The sequence below is a fragment of the Phalacrocorax aristotelis genome, chromosome 17 (assembly GCF_949628215.1).
Source record: "Phalacrocorax aristotelis chromosome 17, bGulAri2.1, whole genome shotgun sequence".
NCBI lineage: Eukaryota > Metazoa > Chordata > Aves > Suliformes > Phalacrocoracidae > Phalacrocorax > Phalacrocorax aristotelis.
Window position 1 is genome coordinate 4,109,306 of NC_134292.1, and position 18,401 is coordinate 4,127,706.

Sequence of the window (18,401 nt, forward strand, 5' to 3'; positions counted from 1 at the left end):
ATGCCCGGCTTAGATACGCTCTTGGCATCTTCGTGGTTGTGGGCCCCATTTTGGTCTCAGTGGTGCAACTGAGTTGATTTGCTTTGCATTTCTTCCACATCATCCCACCCTCTGGGGAAAGCCATCTCCCCGCCCGGGGTGCAGAAGTGCCCCTGCCTCCAGCTGACCTCATGTGTTGGGCACACTGGAGCCCTAGGACAGGCCCCTTGCCACTGGAGGACCTTGAGCTCTGAGTTCAGTGGGAGTGTGACCAAAACATCAACAGAGGGAGGTCCAGGTGGCCCAGGATGTACTTCCCTGGAGCTACGGTTGATTTGGGCAATAGGGGTTTGGTGCTGAGCTGCTGCCACCAGACGGGGAACTGGTGTGGACACTCCCGGTCGTTTTAGCAGGAGCAAAGTGGAGCTTAACATTTTGTTTCTGTCTTAGTTTGGCAAACTGAATTTTCCCCTTTTCACCTGATCTACACATCTAAGATTTATTAGGAATAACAGTCGTTTCCTCTGAGGCCAGAAACAAGAGCTTGGGTTGGCTTCAGGTGTCAGATGAGGAGTCTTGGTGCTACTTGGTGGTGGTGTTAGTCCTGTTAGGTCGAGATGCGGAGCTAATGAGTCCAAGTTGCATTTGGTTCCCATCCTGGTTTGGTTTGGTCTTTTGGTTTTTCATTTGTTTAGCGAGGCCATAATTCAGCCACCAGTTTCCATCTTCTGAGTGCAAAGAACCAGGGCTTTAACAAAACATTTCACCAGCAATTAAAGAGGGAATTGGAACCATTGCGGAGTTTGCATTGTACGGCCTCTGTAATTACTTACCTGTCTGCAGATGATAGGCTGAATTTTGCTCCCATCGAGTCAACAGGGGTTTTTGTTGTTGTTGTTGACTTCACTGGGAGCAGGATTGAGCCGTACTATATATATAAATATATATATAAATATATATATGATATATATATAATATTATATGTGTAATATTATATATATATATCAGTGTAATATTTACAAATAAAACTGTGATCTCGTCTAGAGAAAAATGTATTCATATTACCAACTGCTCTTCCATATTTATGTATCATATTGTATCTTTTTATTATTGTTATAATTATTATGATTATTATGGTTATTATTATTATTATTATGGAATCTTTCTTGGCACCTTTTGGAAGCCACGTCAACCAATACTCCAATGAAGTGCTGAGGATCTATTTTCACAAGAATTCTACTGGTCTACTGTATAAAAGAGAAAAGAAAAAAAAAAAAGAAACAAGCAAAATACAGTTCAACCCTTAATTCTGTACCTCACGCCTGTACGTTTGCTGCTCCGATTTTGGGTTTTATTTTGCGTTCGTTTGTTTTTAACGGATCTAATTTAAGTCTCCAAGCAATATATAAAGATGTAAATAGTAAAGCTTATTTATTAAGATTGTCATCTTTTTTAATTTATATTTACACAATTGTTCATCTAATTTATTTTTTTTTTCAATACAGTTTTTAACAGTTGTCCTTTTTTTGGTTCATGATGTTTTTTAAATCATTTTCACAGAATTTCTTTATACAGGTTTTTCTCTTCTTTTTAATAAGCAACAACTTCCTCTGGTCTTTCAAAAACAGGCCATGTTTCACTCAAAAAAAGTTATGTCAGATTCATCAGAAATATTTTGCCATTGTTGATTCCTATACCCTAAAGTTCTATATTATATAAATATATAATACCTTGTATGCTTAAATATTTAACTGTGTGATTTTGTATATATCTTCATACACATGCTCACACACATATGAGGGTTAATGTCCCCAGATGTTGGGAGAACAGAGAATCAGAAACACAAACAATATAAGCTTGTATTAAAGAGTTCTGAACTGGACCGCTTGCTCTTGCCACGTCTCCTTTGCTTTCGGTCGAGCCGCCCCCGAGCATCGCCAGGTACCGGGGGGGGTGAGCGCCGAGCGCGGCTGCGGGGTCCCACATCTGGCTGCACAGCTGCACGGGCCACCCTGGCCAGGGGCTCCTGCTGAGCTTCGCGTTTGGGCAGGGGTTTTAAAACCCGCGGTGTTTCGACAGAGTCCTGAGGGGAGAGGCCTGTGGCGGGTGGAGGGAGGCAGCGCCGGCCAGAGCCACGTGGCAGCCCAAGAGCCCATTTCACCTCCAGCGGGTTTGGGTCTGCCAACGTGGTTCAGGTCCTGCTTCATAGATTGATGCTCAGCATAGATTTTGTGTGTGGGAGACGCTTGACAATTTGGTGGTTGGATATTTATAAAGAAATTTTTTTCTTAAAGTTGTCCAGGGTCTCTGCTCACACTCTCCATCACGTGCAGAACATGGTCATCCAGAAAATGAGTCCCAGCAGGAATTTGCCTTGACTCGGGTATTCCTAGGAGAGAAGGAAGGGTGAAATCTAACTGTGGGCAGCCACGGAGCTTAACGTGCCGCTGCGCGAAGCCCTTGGACACACAAGAAAACTTACAGTTGAAGATAAGGCAGTCCCCAGTGGTCAAGAGACAGCTGGGCTTGCAGTCCCGCCACGCGAGACCAAGGCCTGGTAAGGTACGCACAGTGAGCGCGCGCGTGTCTGGTGATGATAAAGCCCCGCGCCCAGTGTACGCACGCACACGCGCGGTGTCACAACCCATCCTGGTCACGGCCCCTGCTCAGAGCTGCCTCACCTGCAACGAAGGTGCACGTCTTTCTCCTGCGGGAGAATGGGGCTCTGCAAGCCTTTATCGGCGTTCTGGTGGGCGCAGCGATGCATGGCCGCGGGAACGCACAGCTCCAAAACAAAAGGGCTGGACTGAAGCAACAGGGCTGTCAGTTCTTGCTAATGTGTGGCATAACCTGAACGGGAGTAAGAAACTTCTGGCCTTTCATTACCAAAAGTGTGGCTTTTTGTTGCCGTGGCAGGTGTTTGTGGAGAGGAGGGTGGGCTGGAGGAGCTGCAGCTCCAGCAAAGCCTGCAGCAGCGCAGGGCTCAGCCCTGCACAGCGTGTGCAGCCCACCCGCCCCCAGCCAAGGGCCACTTCCCTGGGTAATTAAGTTGACAGTCATTAATGGCAAAGTCCTTTGGCCCCATTCTGGCCAAGGAGCTTTCCAGATTTTCCTCTCTCTGAGGCTTTGCCTCCCCTTGGTCACAGCCGTGCTGGCCGTGCTTTGCCGATGCATTCCCCGCACCGTTGCTGCTCGGCGGGACCCCTGGGCCGGGGCTGGGGTGCAGGACCCAGCCTGCTGCCTGCTCAGTCCCTGCTGTGGCAGGCAAGGAACGGGACTTTGTGCTGTTGTACTGAGAAATCTGTATTGATTCAGCATCCAAATGTGAATTGATTCAGCATTGACATCTCCAAACGTTGAGGAGGCACGTGCAATCAGGGTAGGTGCCATTTAGCACTGACATTTATTGACCCCCTGATCCTAAAGGCAGTCATTTTTAACCCAGTTAACTCCCAGACTCATTAATGATTTACCTCCCCAGGAAGTCCTGATAAGACATGGAGGCTGGGAGCTGGGGCAGAGGGCAAGGAGGGGGTGCATGGGGGAAGGAGTGTTAAATTGCAACTATGCTTTCCCTGTTACACATTTCCCTTTGTACTGGTGGGTACCGTCTTGGCACCCTTTGAAAGTGTGGCAGTAAAACTACAGTGCCTAAACACCCTCTGGATTGAACAATAACTTAATTCCACACCACTCAATCCGTGGGATGTTTGAGGGCAATAGACTGAAGGATGAGAATAAATAATTTGGGTGGTTTTTTTTTAACACTAGCATAAGACACTCACTAAAAGATATTTTGCATTTTAACTGTCAAAATCCACTGCAATAGCTTGAGCAGGGAGAGACATAAAGAGCACCAGCAAGAGCATATCACGCTTTCTATACCATCCTTGTCAATGGTCAATGCATTATTAATAGGGTATAAGCACGTCACAGACAGACCTATCAATAGAACATACTGTAGATAAAAAGGCCCATAAACAATGTATTAAATGGTTTGTGTCTATAGCAATACACAAATCAATTGGCTCTGTGTTGAACTATCTATTAAGCATTAATAAGGGCCTTAAGATGGGAGCAACCCATAAAGCCAGCGTTCAGCGGGCCGCTCGCTCCTGCTGGGCTGGGCTGCATGTGCTGAGCGATGTCCAGCTCTGCCCCCACCCCCAGCATGTGCACACCCACCCGAGCACAATCAATTGAAATGCACAGTCAAAACAACAGTTTCTGTGTCCAGTTCATGCATCTGTCTGGAAATCAATCACTAAAGAGAGGGAGAGGGGAAAAAAAAGAAATCAATACATTCATTGAAGAAGGTCTGAAGGCAGCGTCCTGCGAGATGGCAACAGGGCTCGTGGCCACCAGCAAATGTTACATCTGGCTGAGACTTTGCAAGGACAGCAGCTCTGACCGCTCAGCCCCGTAGCACTACTGCTGGTCACCTTGCTGTAGGGTGACCAGCCCAGGGGGTCTCATGACACGCTCAAAGTCACCCAGACGGGGCCAGCGGCATCTCCAAGAGACCCACATGCCGAAGTGACTGCGAGGCGCTTGTGCCACCAGATGCGGTTCCTGTTGGCTGCATTAAATCAAAAGGAGCTGACTGCATTAATTATATATGAAAGGCAGGGAAATTGCTCTGAATTCATACGGCAAAGTTCTCTCCCAGCTGAAAGCCACAGCTTCTCAAACAAGTATGGCATTGGTCATTGTGGTAAAGGAAAATGAGGCTGTTAGCAACTTTGAATAATTTGGACAAAAAGACAGAGAGGCTTAAAAAAAACTGTAGAGAGACTGGAATATAAAGGGAACTCACTCCCAAGTATAAAAGAAACCTTCTTTCCATGTAAGCAACAGCATCTGAAGATCAAATGAACATTCAGGTGCGTGCACAGGCAGGTGTGTGCCCATGAGCTCGCTTGCTTTCACACACAGACAGACACGCACAGACACTTTGCGGTCCACCACTGTCTTTTACTGGACTCGTTCATCCCATTTCTTCACTTTTTCAGTTTCCAAGGCACACACCTGGGAGGTGAATAAAAGTGAGCAGTTTCCAGGCCAGAATTCTCTGTTTTGCTGCTCATACACTACCACAACACTATGATGGCCCCACATTTTCCCTGTGCCCTGATTTGGAATAACAGCTGCCTACATCATTCAAGTCAACAACTGGCCTACGTTCTCTGAGAAAATGCAGCCAAAGGGCTAGGGTCTTATATATTTTTTTTTTAAGTACAAATGAGGCAATACTGTGTCAAAATAGTTTTAAAGGTCTTGAGAATCTTTTGGCTGACTTCTTCCAGGCCTGGGAAGGATCGTTAGTGGTTAAAAACAGTTTTCATGACATTATTTTTTTTTTTCAGATGAAAAGATATTCACAACTTTTTGATTGCTTTCCCTATGGTGAATGAAGAACTAGTCCAAACAGCAACATGGTCACTTCTAGCCACCCCCTGCCCTGCTTTTAAGATGCTATCTTCCACTTTACCCATTTATAAGGTCTTCCCTCACTCATATAGTTTTTTAAAGAAGCCTAAGAGCCCCATAACTAAGCTTGCTGCTGCTGCCCCTTACCACCACTGACTTATGCTTCAGGTTCACTGGCATTTTTGATGAAAGCACTGAAATATGGGCATGGTTCTGGCTGAACTTCAAAGCCCAGCTCTCTCTTTGGGCACTCACCTCATAGCACAGACGTGCTGAGAATAAACAGGTTCTTTTCAAGATATCACCCTAATAACATGGTCCTTCCTGAGCCCTGACACCGCTGTGTTTCCATAAGGTGTGAAGGCTCCACACCACAGCAGCTGCTAAACAGGCTTGGGGAGACGGGAGGGTGGGCAGGAGCAGGGAAGGGAAAGGGAATCCTTTTTATTGCACACGTCATTAATACTGCAGTGCTCAAACTTTCCACGCAAGCATTTAAAACCTCCTGGTCCCCCGTAGCACCATATGAAACGCCAAAGCTGGAACACACCGTACCGACTACAACCATTCCTTGAAGCCTTTGCAGCTGCTGAAAGCCCTTTGGGCACAGCCTTGCCCTCCCCAGCCCAGCACCATGAATGGCGCTAGCAGGGCCAGCGCTGCCCAGGGCACGTCCCCCCACCGTGGTGAGACTATGAGCTATGGTTCCTCCTGTCTTAATGTCACGGCCACCAACGGTGGGGGAGGCAGGCAGGCCAAGTGTGCTTGGGGGAAAAAAAAAAACCAAAAAAAACCAAAAAAACAAACCAGAAACCTTTTCCTTTGCATCTTGCAGTGCACAAATTAATTCACATTGGTGATGTTCAGCTTATGGAGAGCCAATCCTGCCTCCTGCCCAGCAGGTACAATGTGCTGTTTCCATCCTCCCAGCGCAACAAGGTGTGAGCTGGCAGGCCACCGAGGCATCTGACACAACCCAGGGCTTTGTCATGGCTAAGCATTAGTGTGCTGCAAGGCTTTGTCCACCCCAGGCACCCCCACCCCCCCACATTGGAGTGGACCTGGGCTGCCCAGGCTGACCAGCCTCGGCACTCCCTTGGCTTCTTCCACAGCCTCAGCAGAGCCTCATCCACCCAAGCGAAAATAAAGAAAAAAAAAACAAAGAGGAAAAGCAGAAACCAAACAAATAAATGAAGGAGCAAATGCAGCACTTGACTCAGGAGGCCTTTGCCATGGGAAGAAGCCGTCCCAAAGTGGTGTGTCATCAGCAGCACAGCAACCCAAACAATCAGCCCCTCTGTGCACCGTGCCAGCTGCAGCCTGGCCGGGGACGAGGGCGGTGGGGAACAATGGCCGTGGGGACAATGGGGATTGTTCGGGGCTGTTCTGCTCCTCAGGAGGGGGCAGCCCCACGCAGCCCTGGGAGGGGACTTGAGGCTGTCACCAGCTCTGAGCTGCCAAACAAGTGGCAGATTTGGGGTGCCCTTAAGAAGGGCGTGTGCCTGCTGGGACGTTCAAGGGGTGCTGAAAGTGGCAGTGAATATGTTTGTTAAAAGGAAGAGTGTAAACACCCATATGGTGAAGAGTGAGCAGCCTCTGCAGAGAAACCCCCTCCTGGTGCTGAGCTGGAGTTTATGGGGTGCTGGGTGGGGTGCCCTGGATGGTGGGAGGCAGGCCAGGCTGCGCAGGGAGCAGCTGTGCTGCACACACCCACGACTGCTTTAGCAATAGCGTTACCTGCACATACACTCACTGCAAAGGCACATGGAGGAGATGGCTCCTTTTGACCTGAACTCATCCTAAAGCTGGTGTCTCCATCCAGCAGCCACTGATGCCACGTTACCCTTCCCTGCTTCATGCCATCAGGCAAATAATTTCAGCTTTACAAATGGATGTGGGTAGTTTATCTATTAAACCTGGGTGATGGAGCGTTTTTGCCCCTCTCGCCACTCACTTTTCATGTTTCATCCACCCCTTGGTCTTCTCCCCACCCAGGGCAGCGCTGGCCCTGGCCTGCCAAAGCCCGGCTGGTGGCACAGCAAAGTGGGGGTATGGTTGGCAAGAGGAACCTGCTCCTGGGCCAGCAGCAGCTTGCTTTGGAGCAAAGATCCCTTTTCCCTAAGGGAGCCAGAGGAACAGGGGAGTGTGTGCGTGTGCGTGTGTGTGTATACACACACACTATGGGGCACAGGTCCGTCTGCCAGAATAGCTGGGCTGTGACTACAACTGTTTATCTTGAAAGCCAGAGGGTAACATTCTCCAAAGTTTCCAGGGAGAAAATACAGACCCTTCCTTTCAGCTGCGTGCTGGAGGATGTGTAACCTCGATGAATTCCTCGGTTTTGTTTGGCTTGGGTACGCCACGCTGGGTAGCATCACCAGCCAGAAGCTCTTCTGGCTTTGATCTAGGAGCTAGGTGCGCTTCTCGACAGGTTAATAGCCGTCAAACTCCGCAGCCTTCCTGCCCTGGAGTCTAGACTCTTCTACCTGCTGTGTACATATTAGCACAGGCTTACACACAACTGGCTCTGTATACATACCCGTACTCAACAGCCAGCCTCACCAAGGATGCGAAGTGAAGTTCTTCAGCAGCCTTCCAAGGTAAGCAGCAAGAATTAGGCCCCTGGTCTTTGCAGCAGACACGGCTGCAGCATGGAGCCAGGGGAACAGCCAGCCTGTCCTTGTGCTGCTCCTGTTTTGTTCCCAGCAGAAGTTAGGGCTACCAGAGTTGAAGGTTTCCTTCCCGTCGCTGCAGCAAAACGGCCCCGCGCTGTGGGCTTTGCCCCTTCCCCTCTGAGCTCTGCCGAGGGAGGCTGCTGGGATGGGTACCCCAGATGCAAAAAAAATACCATTGTGTGGGAGCTCACTGTATCAGAGTGGAGCAAAACATGCTGAAGGGCATCCAGCCAGCCGCCCTGGATTTTGGCTGGCATCTCCTGTTCCTAATGCCTACCACCACACTCATGATGGTCAGGAATCCCACGAGTAGCATTAGCCCCCGTCACACACGACTGCCTCCAGTCCCGCCAGCTGCCTTACAGAAAACACAAGCAATTTCTCCATTAGGTTGGTCAACACCAGCTCTCGCCTGCAGTGAAACTGCAGGGCTGTTCCCCATCGCACCGCACGCTGCACGGCGCTTTCAAGAGAAATGAATCACCTCCGAGCAAAAACAAACGAAAACAAAATAAAACACCATGTTTGTAAAATACAGGGAAAAGCACAGCTGCGGGCCAGAGCCTTGAGAAAACAACATGGCTTCAAAGCACCTGGAGGTGCACCCAGCGCTAGCAGCGACACGCCGTCGGGCAGGCACCGGCCGGGCTCTGCGCGGTCGCTGCTGGCCCCGGCAGTCTCGGTGAGTGCCGTGTCCTGCTGAGCGCCCGGGGGCACCTGTCCTGCAGGGCGATGGGGCCACCGCCCGCTCTGCAGCTGTCCGGAGGGCAGGATCAGTCCCGGTTATCTGTATCAGTGGCTCCGAAGAGAGGTTTAGGCGTTTTGCCCCTGCCCAGCAGTGCATATACCGTGTCACGGCAGCGCATGACATGAGCAGCTTGGTGTAACACCGCAGTGCCAGAAATGCCAGTCCGGGCACTGGCCGGGACACCTGCACATTTGCACTTCAAGGGTTTTGCTATGTTTTGGTTTTTTTACACAATAGCCAAGCTGAACAAATATTGCCTCACCTCCGCCCACACCAGTGTCTCCCATTTCGGGAGGTGCAAGATCTGTGAGCTCCGGCCTCTCTGCGGCTCACAGACCTGCTTCAGGCCTGCCTGGTGCCCGGGATGCTGGATGGGTGCTGAGAGCTGCCCTGGGGCTCGGGAGCTCTGGCCAGGCAAATGCAGAGTCTGTGTTTGTCTGCAGCAAGTCACAGTGATCTCCCTTCGTCCCCACCACCAAACTCCATGACCACCAGCCACCTCCAAAGGGCAAACGGATGGGTAACGGGCAGCAGCAGTGCTGAGGGCTGAGAGAGGTTCTAACATACGTGGCGTTGTGTTTCCTCCGTGACCCTTGTGCTTGGTGCTGTACAAGCCTCAGTGACTCAGTGGCCATAGCCCAGATCCCTCAGTGACTGTCTTCTCCCTCTCTGTCAGAAAAAAGGGATTTAGCTTAAGAATTAAGACCTCAGGCAACCTGCAACACTTTGGCGCTTGCTCCACAGGCTGCTACAGCAAGGCAAAGTTTTCTGGGAACTTCAGCGGGACTTTGACCAGGTACTGGAGGTCTTCCCAATGTGCAACATCAACATGGCTCAAGACAAATGAAGAGACATAACCGAAGAGAGGGGAAAAAAAAAAGAGCAGTTTGGGACAAACTATCAGAATTTTTGACTGGGTGCAAATCAGGCAAATAAGTTTTGCTCAAGAAGAAAAAGGTCTCTGGCTGAACTTCCGCCACATCAAATCCTGCACCTTTGTTTGGTTTCAAAACATTTTCATTTTGAAACTCAGCTCCTGCTTGTTTGTTTTTACGTTAAAGGGTTAAGTAACTTGAAAAACTAAACAAAACTATTTGCTTTGGGCTGACTAAACTGACTCATTCAACCCACATTCAACCCTTTCCCCCTCCAGGTTTGTCGTTTTGCTTTAAAAAAGAAAAGCTATAGCTTTGAGCTGAGCTGATTTTTGGGTTTTTTGTTTTTCCCCCCCTCTCACCCTCCGCACTCTTTGGTTTGGCTACCAGGCTAAAAAATCCATTACCCACAGGGATCCCAGGCCAGCCTGACCCACATCTGACAGTAAAAGAAACCAGATTCTCCATGTCTTTTTAGCCCCTGGCTTCTTCTGGGGCTTTCCCACACGCCTCCAGCTCCCACCGGGGCCAGTGGCCAGGCTGGGTGGTGGGGAAGGAGAGGACCCTACGCAAAGAGGCTGCACTTTCCCCTCCTCGCTGCGTGTCCAGCTCTCGGGGTCGGCGCTGGTTCCAGATACAGCCCCTCATCTCAGCCACGTCCCAGCATGGGACAGCTGTCGGTGCCGTCCTCTCCAGTCCTGAAACCCTACGAACCCCCCAGCGGTGGTGAGACGGTGTCAGGAAGAAACATCAAGGAGGCAGCAGAGAGGGACTTAATATGAATCTTTAATGCACAGAACAAGCCGCCGGGAGCCTTGCGAATGAAGGCTGCGCACGGAGCCGGTCCATTGACTCGGAGTGGCACAAAAGCCCAGCTTGCCTGCAGCATCCCGGCACCTGCCTGGCTTCCCCCCGCGACCTCCGCTGGCAGCGCGATGTCGCCGGCCACCCGCGCCACCTCCTCCTGGCGTCCTCGGCCGCCACGGTACCGGGGGCCCCTCGCCCCACAGCTCCTGCCCGGCGGCGGGGCAGGCAGGGCAGGCAGGGAGGGCTTCGCCCTGTGCCCAGCAGCTCCCCTCTGCTTGGCCCTGGCCTCGAGCGGGTATCTCCTCCTCCCAGGGTTTTGGAGCATGTAGTCCAGGAAATTCAGTAAGAAAAGATTAAAAAGGAGAGGCTTTTATGCTGAGTCAAATTAGGTAATTTCTTTTCTTTTGTTTTTCTTCTTGAAAAATTAAAAATAAAAAGGAAAAGAAATTAAAGTCCAACTTGCTGATTTCTTGTTTCTCTGCCGTCTGCATCAGAAAGTCCTGTTTGGCCTCGCTGTCCCCCTCCACCCCCTCCGAACACCACCCGACCCCGAACCCCACCAGCCACTCAGCGCATCACGAGTCCTCGACTCCTCGGAGTCCCTTTGCCTCCCACAGCTCCAGGCCCACACCTTCCCTCACCGCCCCTTGGACTCCCCGTACGTGTTGCGCAGCATGGAGACCATCTTCTCCTCGCACGTTACTTTGGTGTCCTTTAGGATGCTGTACCAGACCATGCCGGGCGGCCGGACTTCTTCGCTGCGGCAGAACAAGTAGGGCATGGTCTCGGTGCGGCTCTGGATGTAGGCACTGCGTAGCAGGGTCGAGCAGTGACTGCTGACCTTCTCCAGCCTCCTCAGGATCAGGTGTGCCTTCCTGGAGGGGACAGAGATAAGGACAGAGCAGGGAGGGCAATGCAAAGAGGGGACCGTGAGCCAGGACTCCGGTGTTCCACCACCGGCTCTGTCTTGCGACAAGAACGGACAAGACCTATTGCCTAAGTCCATGCCTTTCCTGTTTCAGGTGGACAGAAGCTCTGTTTTGCCCCAAAGTTCTGGGTATATCTACTATTTCACAGCACCAGGTCAATGGGGCTGGAGAGACCTCTGGTCTGACCCATCAGAGCCGCTTGGGTGCCCTGGGGACACTGTCTGTCCCCAGCTAGAAGGTCACCACCACCACCATGTGCTCCTGGCAGGCGCTGGGGCATGTGTACCCTGAGCATCCTGGTGAGACCCCCCAGCATCTTACTGCTCCCGACTCATGAGCCCAGTCCTCCCTTTCCTGTTTTCCCAAGTCTCCAGGAGGCAAATGGCCCAAAAGGACTGACACTAGAAGAGCGAGAATAAAAGCACAACACATTAAGACAAAACAAAATAAACCCATAAGAAACCAATAATCCCCTTGTGGGAGTCTGTAAAGTGCTAAATCAAACAAAGGGAGGAGAAGAGGGTTTACTTCAGTGGTCTGAAAGTCTCAAGATCACAGATTATTTCCTCTCCCGCTGGTGCCACAGGAAAGCTCTGGATTCGGGGCTAGGGGATTTCACAGTTCCTGCAGGAATGTAAATTCCCGATAATGATATGTCAGGGGCAGCGCTGTCAGTCAGCAAGGCATAAACATGGGGATTATCTGATTATGAAAGCTGAGCGGTGTTTCAGCCGGGGCTGTGAGCTCCCAGCTGGGGGGAGCGCTGGGAGCCCGATGCGGTCACACACCCACAGGCACCCAGGGATGGGATGCCGGGGAAGGGCTGGCCAGAGTCGCCCCAGCGCCAGCGCAGAGGGCAGAGACAGTGGCAGGAGGCAAAAGGGCATCCTGGGATCCCCAGCCAGCTACAGACGTCTCCCTTTGGAGCGGGAAGACTGGATGAAAGGCTGTAGGAAACCACTGCTCCTCCAGGGCTGCAGAGGAAAACTTCCCCCTCCTCCCCAGGGATGACGGGCTCAGGGTCAGCTTTCCAGGGGAGTTGGCGCTTTCTGGACAACAGTTCATGGTATCCATCTATCGATTTAATTTTATAGACAAGCCTGACTAGGCAATTTGAGCCTCGTTAGCTATACACTCACATATATAATAATGATGTCATGGGCTGAGCTGTGCCCGGCTCTGACAGAATACCTCTACTCATGCTGCTCTCCATAGCAGCCGCCTGACCTTCCCCAGCATCTGGTGCTCCCACTGCGTGTCAAGACCTGACACTCTGCCAAGAACAGGTCCTTCACTGCTGGACGCCTACTGCTAAGAAGTTATGAAATTCTATGATGGCATTAGATGCTCTCAGTAAAGACTGATTGATTAAAGCTAAGCTCAGCAGCAAATCAAAGTCTGCAGTGACTGTCACTACAGTTAAGAAACTTCAGCAAATCACAGTCACTGGTGCTGGAAGGGACCAAAAGGCATCATCTGTGCCATTTACTTGCTGGGATCAACCTGCCCTGATGAATATCTGTCTAACCTGTTCTTAGAGACAGGAGTTGGCAACCCTTCCTTGCTCACCCATCCTAACGCTGAGATATTGTTTCTTAACATCTGCGCTGATTCTCCTTTTTCAGGGGAGGCTGAGCAAGCACAGGGCCCACAGTCAGCTCATAGGATGGACTCCTGTGAGCTGTCAGTGCTCGGGAGGGGACCATTTAGCCAGAATACCCTCCTCCTCAAAAAGGATAACTATCATCTCTCTAAGGCCATAGCTGCATGGTCACCCTTTTTTATCATAAATCATCTCCACAGACAATGGGAGTATTGCCGCTTCCCCAGCTTGTCCCTGCCCGTTTGCTTGTGCTGGTGCAGGTGTCCATGGGGCCAACACAAGGAAGTCATCCATCCAAAGGCCAACCAAGCAATCTGAGTTTCCCTCAGATTGGTTTCCACTCCAGCTCACCACAAGGACTTTCCCAGCCATAGCAAGAGGGGAGTGACAATGAGTGGCCATGATCAGCCCTCGAGGCAAAACCCAGCTGTGGGTAACCACAGCTTGGCCCAAACCTAGACAAGGGGTAGAATCCCAGCATGCACCCACACATGCCTGCTTGGCCAAGCTCTTCTCTTCCTCTTCTCCCTTATCACCACTTCACCTTTCTCCTCCTCTCCATAGCTTTCTTTACCCACCTCTCACTTCTCTGTACTACCTGCTCATTCCTTTGCCTCCATTTCCCTTGGCCCTCTCCACCTTCCCATTTTCATTCCTTGCTCCACCATACTTCCATGATCTCCTGGATCTTGCTAAAAATCACCATGTTGTCCTCGCTTCCTGATACATACTCAAGTCTCTTACTGAGGCAAACATTCCTATGCGTGAGGAGCAGCTCAAGGTGGCCAGAAGACCAGAAGTAAACCTATCCAGACTTGCTGATGTCTCATGTGCTGTGCTCCTTGAGGAGCTGGTCTCCACACACCTGCTGCATCTGCAGGTGCCTGATGCAGTCAGCCCCAGGGAAGTATCAATGTTTAAGGGTGGGATGCAGCACATGATGGGTTGGCGCTAAGAGGATGCTGAAAACACACAGCGCCGTGGTCAAGGAGGAGACAGGGTGATGAGGAGGGAGGGAATCAGGCCCCTCACTTTTGGCGTCCAGTGCCAAAGCCCCAATTTTGATGGGTTTCACCGCTTTGAGTCATTTATTTTAGTGGGGTAATGAAGTCATGTGTAAATGTTAGATTTAGCTTTCGGCTGTCAGCTGTTCCCTCTTAATAAAAATAAGGAGAAAGAGAGACAGAGCGGGCAAGGGGAGGCGTGAGAAAGAGAGAGAGGCTTTCTGGTGAAGGCTGGGTAATAAATTACAGGAGCAGTTCTTGGGCTGCCAATTTAACACCATAAATCAAGCGCTGGGTATTACCCAAGTGCTCCCTGCGGAGGGCTGTCGGGTCAGAACGACCACCTTTTCAAATACTGGAAATGAAATCTTCCTAAATGCTGCCCAACCTCATCCCTGCCAGAAACGGTAATTTATTGCCTTATTAAAGGGCAGGAATCAGGAGAGGACGGCAGGGGAGTGAGCGAAGGGGGAGTCACACTAGTGGCTGCCTGTGGCCGGACCCCAAGCTCTCAGCACCCAAAGGGATGAAGCAACCCCCTTTCCCCCCACCCCACAGCCCGGATGGGGGGTGCCCCCATGTTGGCGCGGGCCAGCGGTGCCCTCCCACCTGCCATGTGCCTGCCGCAGGGACAGTTGTTTTAAGTCGGCGCCAGCCAGGGACTGATTCTGGTCTCCACTTATGTGACGGATTTCGGAGGTCACAGCCACAGTCATAAATGATGAAGAGGGGGATTTAAAAATAGTGATGGCTCTACGTGGCTGCTTCCCTCTGCGGTACCTCATGGCATGGTGGGGGGGAAGAAAGAGGTGGGGGGTGGGTGTCTGCTGCCAGGGATTTTTCCAAGGGCTCGTGCATGAACCAGCAGCCCCAGCGTAAAGGAGTGCCGTGCAGTGATTGCACAGGGGACAGGGCACCAAGGTCCCTGGTTTCCAGCCCCAGCTCCGCAAGAACATGCCCAAGAGCAGGAGACACACTAACTCCTGCTTTGCCCAGCCCTGGGTGTGCTCCTGCAAGGACATTTGTCCCCCAGCTGCACAGGGGACAGCCATCACTCATCTTCATGGCTGGTGCAGGATGAAAACATATCCAGACAAGCAAAACCCTGCCCTCTCTAACCTAGGAGGAGGGTACTAAAGGAGAACGAACCAGCATGAAGAAGCAAAGAAATTATACCTGGGCTGGAGGGAAGGATGAACGTTCTGCGACTGCTGTGGGGAGAGGGTGGCTGCCTGGCTGCTGTGTTCCCATACGGGGTGATTTTGTCATAAACTCAGATTTTTCCACTCTACTGAGAACTGACCTGGGTCTGTCAGACCCTCATCTGGGAGGACAATGAGTCCGGGACTTGATGGTCTCTTATCGCAGCCTCCCATCAGTACATTGCATTCCCCCTCGGTACCAGAAGGCAGCTGCTATGGAGATGCACTTTGTCTCCTGCGGCTCTCCCAGCTGCCTGCCTGGGCGACTTGCTAGAGCAAAGGAGAGGCTGCGAGCCCCGGGCTGGTGCCACATCCTGACCCTGTTGCTGCTGGTAGCCACAAGTAGGGGCGTGGAAGGGAGATTTAACTTAATTATTTGTCCCGCCTCCTCCTAAAAGCCAGGCCCTGTTTGCAGCGGTCCAAAGAATTGTCCCGAAAAATACAGTCAGGGAAAATAATAGAGAAATCTCTCTGTCACTGTGTCAGGAAGTGCTCTGGCTGCACAGATCCAAAGGTCTGAATGCACAGTAGCATTAAACCTTCACTGCTTTAGACAGATTCTTCTGTTTTGTTGGAACAAATTAACTCTGTGAGATTCGCTTGGTGTCTGTAAGAGGAATGGGGGGAGCAGGAAAGGGGTGGTTGTTGCTAAAGGAGACTAGCAGGATGAGGCAAGCCAGGTGCCAAGATGCTGCTGACCACAGAAAGTCCTGGTTTAGGGCCACCTATGAGCTAAGTTTTTAATGTCTCCTTAATGCAAACCGTCTGGTTGGGACATCTGGCTGTCAGTGTGTCTTCTCGCAAGCAGCTGTTTGCAGTAACCTGTGGCTTTCATGGAAACTGGGCTCACGAGGACTCCAGTGTGATGTATTTATTACACGGAGGCAATCAACTTCCCTCTTGTCGCTCAGCTTTATGACCGAACATTTACTGTGAAGCTGAGGCTCATCTGATAAACATTTCAAGGTACGAAAATGAATGTCCCCCTGGGAAGGAGAACAGCCCGTCAATTAAAATCGTGTTACGAGATGGCCTCCCTTGGCAAAGCCTCACTCGCCTCCCGCTACGTCAGAGCCTCTGTTTCTGTCCAAGCTCCCCGAGAAGCAAGGCAGGATGGCAGAGCTTCGCTCTTGTCAAGAGCCTGGCACCGGCTGCCGCAGCATTTATAGATGCTTCTCCTTGGCTGCAAGTCACATATTTCTCAAGTACAGAATGGGCATAAGAGCACTGTTAGGAGCTCATCTGGCTCGGTGAGGAAGACAAACAGCAGCCGTATCGACCACTGACTCCAGAGGTAGCTTGGTATAGAGTCAGGCAACACGGGCAATTTAAATGTCACCTTGCAAATCTCATGGCTTGATGTGGGTATCAGGCTAGCTAGCATCCTTCAGTAAGTGTGTTGGGTCTCACGTAACGGAGGAAATAAGGACGTGTAAGAAGAAGCTGATGGTTGCCAGGGATTTATAGAGAGAGGAGCAACTGTAAGACAAACATATCAGCAGCACTATCAAAGAAGGAGGAAGGCAGTGGGAAGGATGAGAGTGGCTTCATGCCAGAGGCTAATGAACTACCAAAGAAACTATGACGAAGGTCATCTCTGGAGGAGGGCAAGCCCCAGGCCATCTTGGATTTATGTCCAGGAGGGGTCTAAAATGTTGTGAGGAGCTGTCATCCTGGTATTAAGGACAGATCCTGAGCCGTGTCCAACAAGCAAGATAAAAGCAGCGGGGAGAGAAGGAAAATCTTTTCCAATTATTCATGGACTGCAAGACCCTGTTCCTGCACCTTCCTCTGCTTCAGCCTCTCAGAGAACGCGTTAGATGAGGATGCTGGATGAACCATGTCTCTAAAAGCTTCAAAGCAGGTTAAGGCTATTGAATCCTATAGGAGATCTGAAGATGTCCAGAGGGATAGGGCTACTTCTGAGCATTTCTTGCTGAGTGTTTCCCAAGGGGCTGGGTGGCAATCTGGCCTTTGCCGGGATACTGCGAGGACACTGCCAGCATCCTGGATGAAATGCAGTCCGTGGACCTGTTATTTCTGAGCTGTGATCTCTTAGAGTCTTACTACCCCTTTCACTGTACGCTGGGGGTTTGCAGATGCAGCCCCTCTGGAAAGGTTGCTCTTTATGCTCCCGGGAACAACATTCTCCCAGCCCTCCTCAGAGTACCAAATGTATAGTAAAGAGAAAATATTTCTAGCATAAAGCTGTATATAGATAACAGATGAGATGCTGTGCACTCGCTGGCATCCTTCACTATGTCCCAGGCCTAATTTACACCCTTTGCCCATCACCCACCTGATTTTCCAACACACTCACCTCATCTGCAGTATCACCCGCCTGGATCAGGCTGGTTGCTACATGTCCCACAAGCATTCATGCAAAGACCACCCAACTGCTAGATGTCCCATAACATTTATCCAAAGACCGACTGGGACCTGGCAGTCCCAGGGGATGGCAGGACAACTTGGGGGACACCAGAAGGGAACTTTCCTCAGCTACGAGGAGAAGGCATGAGGTTCACTTCCACAGTGGCCAAGCAGAAGGGTGCTCCAGGGAGCAGGGCAGGGGAGGACACAGGGAAGGGACAGGTACCTGGGCCCCAGCTCGTCCTCACTGCGCCACACAAAGTCTCCAAACTTCTCGTAGTGGGAGTTGTAGTGGTGCTGGACTCGGAAGAGCATGGAAGCGGAGACCTCCATCAGTGTGTTATAGGCCGTCTGCTGCTCCTTCCCACTGGTGTAGCCGTTGTAGAGGTTGTAGATTTTGTCAGCTATCTCTGGAAAGGATCAGGGGGACGGGATTAACGAACAGCCAGAAGGTGCTAACACAGGAGGAGGAGGAGCGAAGCCCTTGGCAGGGCTGGCAGGAGGGGCGGGCATCTGGGATGGCTGCCAGTCCCTTGGGGCTGCCTGCAGCAGGGTTTAGCAACTTGGGGAGCATTTAGCAATTCCTCAGGCTAATCCTGCAGTGGGTGCCTTGCATGAGCAGCGCAGCCCCTAACACTCCAGAAGTACTCCATGAAGGAACAGGAGAAGGAGAGAAGGAAGGCTGCCAGCACAGGCAGACACAGCCTCATCCTCCCAGGTAGGGCAGGCAAGCTCTTCCCTAATTCAGCAAAACAAAAGCAATTGCACGGCTAAGATGC

General features: G+C 51.1%; 1 protein-coding gene and 1 long non-coding RNA gene across 4 annotated transcripts in view; both read right to left on the reverse strand.

Annotated features, from left to right (window-relative positions):
* Positions 1-1,393: 1,393 nt before the first annotated feature.
* LOC142065617 (uncharacterized) lies at positions 1,394-8,169 on the reverse strand. 2 transcript variants are annotated; one of them, XR_012663457.1, is made up of 3 exons: positions 2,661-8,169; positions 2,462-2,533; positions 1,394-2,368 (listed from the first exon to the last, which is right to left on the reverse strand). It is a non-coding gene; the product is annotated as an uncharacterized LOC142065617 (long non-coding RNA). The 2 variants fall into 2 exon arrangements; XR_012663456.1 differs by having other exon boundaries at positions 2,462-8,169.
* A 2,307-nt stretch (positions 8,170-10,476) lies between these two features.
* The window catches only part of ASTN2 (astrotactin 2), a 358,803-nt gene continuing 350,878 nt past the window's right edge, over positions 10,477-18,401 (reverse strand). For both annotated transcript variants that reach the window (XM_075111901.1, XM_075111902.1), the window contains 2 exons: positions 17,849-18,032; positions 10,477-11,389 (listed from right to left, as the gene is read on the reverse strand). In XM_075111901.1, the coding sequence (XP_074968002.1) occupies positions 11,152-11,389; positions 17,849-18,032 (422 nt within the window). In that variant the 3' untranslated portion in view covers positions 10,477-11,151. The remainder of the gene's footprint in view (positions 11,390-17,848; positions 18,033-18,401) is intronic.